General features: G+C 52.5%; 2 protein-coding genes and 1 long non-coding RNA gene across 4 annotated transcripts in view; 2 read left to right on the top strand and 1 right to left on the bottom strand.

Annotated features, from left to right (window-relative positions):
• The first annotated feature begins 1,614 nt into the window (after positions 1 to 1,614).
• On the top strand, positions 1,615 to 4,178 carry CHCHD2 (coiled-coil-helix-coiled-coil-helix domain containing 2). Its single transcript, XM_042026081.1, has 4 exons — positions 1,615 to 1,821; positions 2,396 to 2,642; positions 3,242 to 3,392; positions 3,856 to 4,178. Exons 1-4 carry the CDS (start codon positions 1,772 to 1,774, stop codon positions 3,864 to 3,866), a joined length of 459 nt encoding a protein of 152 aa, XP_041882015.1. The 5' UTR covers positions 1,615 to 1,771; the 3' UTR covers positions 3,867 to 4,178.
• Positions 3,256 to 3,909, bottom strand: LOC121663624. The gene is made up of 2 exons (XR_006015688.1): positions 3,833 to 3,909; positions 3,256 to 3,685 (listed from the first exon to the last, which is right to left on the bottom strand). It is a non-coding gene; the product is annotated as an uncharacterized LOC121663624 (long non-coding RNA).
• A 1,251-nt stretch (positions 4,179 to 5,429) lies between the features above and the next one.
• Positions 5,430 to 5,437, top strand: part of PHKG1 (phosphorylase kinase catalytic subunit gamma 1) — a 6,607-nt gene continuing 6,599 nt past the window's right edge. For both annotated transcript variants that reach the window (XM_042026076.1, XM_042026077.1), the window contains exon 1: positions 5,430 to 5,437. This exon is cut by the window's right edge and continues 95 nt beyond it. The gene's annotated coding sequence lies outside the window, so the exon portion shown is untranslated.

Below are 5,437 nucleotides of genomic sequence, written 5' to 3'. Positions count from 1 at the left end.
AAAGCTTTTCTTTTTGATAAAGCGAATGGACACGTGCGATGTGTGTCCCTGGAAGCAGCAGCGGTGGAGGAGCGGGGCTGAGCTCTGCCCTGCCAAACTCCGGAGCCATCTGTGGGCATTCCGGGCCAACCGCAGGGGAGAAGGTGCCAGCTCTGCAGTGAATTACTGCCTGTCTGGAGTGCTCCACTCATAAAGCTTCGCAAAAACCCCAAACCCAAACCGGGGGAGCGGCCAAGATGGAGAGAGGCCAAGAACCAGGGAGAAGAAGCTCTGAGAGACGAGCTCCTGCAGCAAGACCAGCAGTGTGAGCTAATGCAGATGTCCCTGTTCTGAACGTGATTTATCATTTATATTTATCTCCTAATAACTCTCACATCAGCAACTGCTTTTCTGAGCTGTACTTCTGCTCTATAAACTCACAATATTAGCACTTCTTTCACAACAGTTACATCCCCTGATGTAAAAGATGTTGAAATGCCTGGTCTTTCACCTCCTTTGTAAGTGAAGAAACTGTGAACAAGCAATTTTTTTGTCATGAATTATCCCAACTGTTGACTGTGGTATCCCATATTATTGCTGCTGTATATAGAAACAGCTTGATTAATACAAGAGTTAATAAATTCATTAAAAAATTCATTTCTCCAAGTAGACAGTGTCTCTAAAGCAAGGAGACAGCCCCTGGGTGGGGATGAGGGGGCAGGGGGGACCCTTGCTTCTTTTTTGGGGTGAAAATCGCAGAATCACAGAATGGTTGGGGTTGGAAGGGACTTCTGGAGATCATCCAAGGCAGGGTCACCTGGAGCAGGTGGCACAGGAACACATCCAGGTGGGTTTGGAATGTCTCCAGAGAGGGACACTGCCGGTTCCAGAGCTCTTTCTCCTCAACGTAAAGTTCTTTCTCATGTTGAGGTGAAACTTGTTGTGTTTTAGTTTACGGCCATTACTCCTTGTCCTGTTGCTGGGCATCACCAAAAAGAATCTGGGATGGTCCTCTGGCACCCCTTGGAGATATTTCTATGGAATGATGGGATCCCCCCTCAGCCCTCTCTGCCCCAGACTGAAATCTAAAATGTGAAACTCCGCTGAAAGGCTCAATTCCGAAGGCCTTCTGGAGGCTCCTTCTCCACAGAGAACATTTCTCTGAAGGCTGGAACACTTTCATTGCGATTTAGGTGTTTATTTTGACTAAAAGTCCCACACAGACTGGGGTCTACCGCGATTTGGGTGTTTTTTGTGACTGAGGATCCTACAAGGAGTGGGTTTATCGCGATTTAAGTGTTTATTGCGACCGAGAACCCTGCACGTGTATATTTATCCCAATTTAGGGGTTTATTGTGGCTGAAGGTGCCGCAGACGCAGGTTGATCGCTATTTATTGTGACCGATGGCTCCCCAGGCGCGGGTTTAACTGCAGTTTAGGTGCTTATTTATTTACCGTTTATTTATTCTAGGTGCTTATTTACTTACAGTTTATTTATTGTAGGTGTTTATTTATTTACAGTTTATTTATTATAGGTGTTTATTTATTTACAGTTTATTTATTATGTTTATTTATTCACACCGCGGCGCCTCAGGCGGGCGGAGGGGGCGGGGCCTCCGCACAAGCCCCGCCCCGCGCGCGGCGTCCCGGAAGTGACGCAGCGCGCGGTGACCTTCAGAGGCGGCGGGCGGGTGTCGGGTCGGGCCGTGCCTCTCGGCGCTTCCTCCGCTTCTCTCCGCGCCGCTCGCTGATTCCTCCCGCTCCCCTCTGCGCCGCTTCGCTCCCCGCCGCCATGCCCAGGGGCAGCCGCAGCCGCACGTCCCGCGTGGCGCCCCCCGCCAGGTGAGGGCCGCCGGAGCCCCCTTGCTTTCCTCTCCTTCCTCTCGCCCCCGCGCAGGCCGCGGTGGCCTGGCCGCCATTGTGCGGGCGGGTGACGCACTGGGGTGGTGGCAGTGCCCGGCTGGTTTGAACTGAGGTGGCTTTGGGTTAGTTGGACGGCTGGGGGGGACGGAAGTGTGGCTGCTCGGCTGCAGGGCCTGGACATCAACGCCTTGTTAATCAACCGCTTTTGGGTCGTATTTTATTTTTCCCCAAATAGTACAGCCCTATGCGAGCTGGGGAATGGCCAGGCTTTAAAACAGGCGGAAAGAAGCGTGTAATCCTGACCCTGTCTTGCATAAGCCGCTCACCAGAACACGGAGTTCGTGCATTCAGAGTGTAGCAGGGGTGTGTGTAATCCCAGCGTGATCCTTGGGGCCACGAGTTGCACTGGCGGTCCCTGTGTGTCCCTCCCAGCTCGGGACATTCTGTGCTGGAACGGTGAACTCCTGGCCCTGCAGCCACGTGGCTCCTGCCCGGCGTGGTTTGGATTGACGATGATGACGATGAAGTGAGGTTTTTCTTTGTGTCATTACAGCCGGGCACCCCCGATGAGAGCCGCGTCTCCATCGCCGGCTCCTCGGGCCTCTGTCCCCGCAGCGGCTCCGCCTTCTGCCGTGGCGGCCCCAGCGCCGAGGCAGCCGGGACTGATGGCCCAGATGGCCACCACTGCTGCCGGGGTGGCCGTGGGCTCGGCCGTGGGACACACCATCGGGCACGCCATCACCGGAGGATTTAGTGGAGGGGGCAGCTCCGAAGCTGCCAGGCCTGATATCACTTACCAGGTGAGGGGAAGCACAGCTGGACACCGACTGATGGGCACAGTTGATTTGGAAGATCAGCTCCACGTGGGCTGAGGGAGTTGCTAGAGCCTTAAACACCACATGAACCATAGCTGGGGTACTTAAAGTCTTTATATAGTCTATAGACTATATATATATATATATATATAAATAAAACCATATATAGTCTGTAGCTACAGACTGAATCTCCAAGGTAACTCACCATGAGTAATCTTAAAAAGAGTTCAGAGGGATTCAAGAGTGATGCGTGCTGGTGGCAGGATATCAGTGTTATTTTCTACTGTACTATTCCTCTGATTCAGGCAAGACTTCCATGTTCCAGGTCTGATGTTGGTGAGACCTTTGATACACTCAGAGTTACCTGAGTGTATCAAAACACTCAAGTGTTTGTAACTTCAAAAACTGCTCGGAATGTGGCATTCCACTCCTGGAAAGTTACTTTGTTTTTCAGCCCTTTACTTGTTTGTCATTTAAAAATCATGAAGATTTTGACTAAAATGCAGGAAAGACATCTCGGCAAGCAGTGTGGGGGTGGTTTGGCTTCATTGGAAGGGTCCTTACAGAGCTGTTTGGTTTTTCAGGAGCCCCAGGCTGCTCAGGCTGCCCAGCAGCAGCAGTATGCTCCTTGCCAGTACGAGATTAAACAATTCCTGGAGTGTGCTCAGAACCAGACTGACCTCAAGCTGTGCGAGGGCTTCAGTGAGGTGCTCAAGCAGTGCAGGGTTGCCAATGGTAAGTACACAGTGCTGACAGGCAACTGTTACATGGGATAATTGGTAAAATTGTCATGGAATGATGTCCTGGGGTTTGATCCATCTGGTGAAGGGTGGGGAGTGGTGAAGGTGCTCTGAAGTCAGGTAAAGCAGCTGCTGTTCTGTTGGGCTTCATGCTGGAGGTGATGGGGTGGAGAGAGGGTGAACTCCTGATGCTTTTGTGCTGGTGCATGGATTGAAGATGACTGGAAAAGTGGCAGCAGCACATTTGGGGAATTAGCAGAGCTCTAAGGACAACAGAACCATCCTGTCCTGGAAGGAAGGAGGTGGCTGTGCACCAGTGCTGATGTCTGCAGCTCAGCATATCCCAGAAAATGCATGAGGGAAGGGGGGAACATCCTGACAAATCTATCTTATGGGAAGGAAAACCACCTTTCCATTCAAGGATCCAGAACTTACTGAGATAACTCCTTTCCTTTCAGGTTTGGCCTAAGCCTGCTTGAGGCTGCTGAAGATCATCTTGCAAGAACTGACCTACGAATGAAAACAAAAAGCTTCAGTAATAAAATTTAAAGCTGTCTGGTATCTTGTTAGTCCATATATTCACACTCTCATCCCTGTGGCTTGACTTCTGCCATAGCTGCTTCCGATGTGATACAACTTCACAGCCGCAATTTAATTTAGCACAAAATGGAAGAGTGAATAATAAAGCAGAATGAGCGAACGAGGGTTTAACTGATTTTGCTGATTGTTGTGTTGAATGTGTGTAATGTGGTCTATAAATAAACTTCTCTCTCTAGAAGTCCCTTGCTTTAGTTGAGTGCTGGAGTTGAGCTTAAAGGGTGAGGAGGTGAGAATTGATTTTGGCAGGGTGTTTTGCAGCTCTTTCATCCTGTGATGGGGCTGAACCCTGAGAGGATGGTCCTGTGGCCTTTCCCTCCTTCCTGGCTCAGGCAGGTGACAAAGCCACTGCTGCTACATGAAAATAATAATCACTATTTAAAAAGTATTTACTGATGCAAAGTGCAAACCCTCCTTTTTCCATCGGAGGGAGCAGCCACATCGTGCCTTGCTGAAATCCTTGGGGCTGATAGAGTAAACACCCTCCTGGACATCACTGGAAAAGCCTGGATAAGCTGTGCCCCCACCAGGAAGTGTGGTGGGGAATAACCCTGCTCTGAAAAGCGCAATTCCTGTTAAAATGCTTTCCTAGCTTGACCTGTTTTTCCTGAAGTGCTGTTCTGCTGTTGGATGTTCTGCCTGTTCCTAAAGCCCTTCATCTCGTGCCTGCAGTTCCTGGAAATGAAAGTATTAGATCAGTGTTCAAAATGGAGAAGAGTCACCTCACACAGGGGGGATGAGGGCAGAACTGCCTGTCCTGGTGACATGAGCAGCTTCGCTTCTGCTGATGAAACTCCCATCTCATTTCTGCGGTGTTTCAACGTCCTGGTGAAACTGAAATAAAACCAGTGCAGGTTTTGGGCCAATCTGGGACAAGAGGAAATGGCCTTAAGATTCGGTTAGATACTAGAAAAAACGAATTCACTGTTTGGATGGTCAGGCACTGGAACAGGTTTCCCGGAGAAGTTGTGGAGTCACCATCCCTGGAGGTGTCCGAGAGGCGTCCGGACCTGGCGCTGGGTGACGACCGAGCGGCTCAGTGGTGGCAGTGCTAGGACCGGCTGCTCTTAAAGCTCTCTCCCACCTTTCCCGATTCCACGATTCTCTGCTCCCAGCCCGTCCCGCGGCCCATCCCCGCCGAGCCGTCCCGTGCCCGGGGGCAGCCCCGGCCGGGCGGGCGGCCGCAGCTCCGGGCGGCCCCACAGCGACACCCCGGGGAGGAGGGCCCGGGGCCGCGCCGGGGCTCGGCGGCGGAAGGGTTAAACCGGGGAAGTCCCGCAGCTCCGGGGCGGCCCCCGGCCCCCCCTTGCCCGGCCATGCCCGCCCGGCGCCCGCCGCTGCCAACTCGCGCTGCGCTTTCTGCGGGGCCGGGCGGCGGCGGCCGGCCCTGAGCACTCGGCTCCCGGCGGCTCCCGGCGGCTCCCGGCGGCTCCCGGCGGCTCC

This window comes from Corvus kubaryi, unplaced genomic scaffold (genome assembly GCF_017639235.1).
Source record: "Corvus kubaryi isolate FWS band 111438036 unplaced genomic scaffold, C.kubaryi_AGA036_p1.0 37284, whole genome shotgun sequence".
Lineage (NCBI taxonomy): Eukaryota > Metazoa > Chordata > Aves > Passeriformes > Corvidae > Corvus > Corvus kubaryi.
Note: the sequence above shows the minus strand (reverse complement) of the source record. Positions and strands in the feature narration are given on the sequence as shown.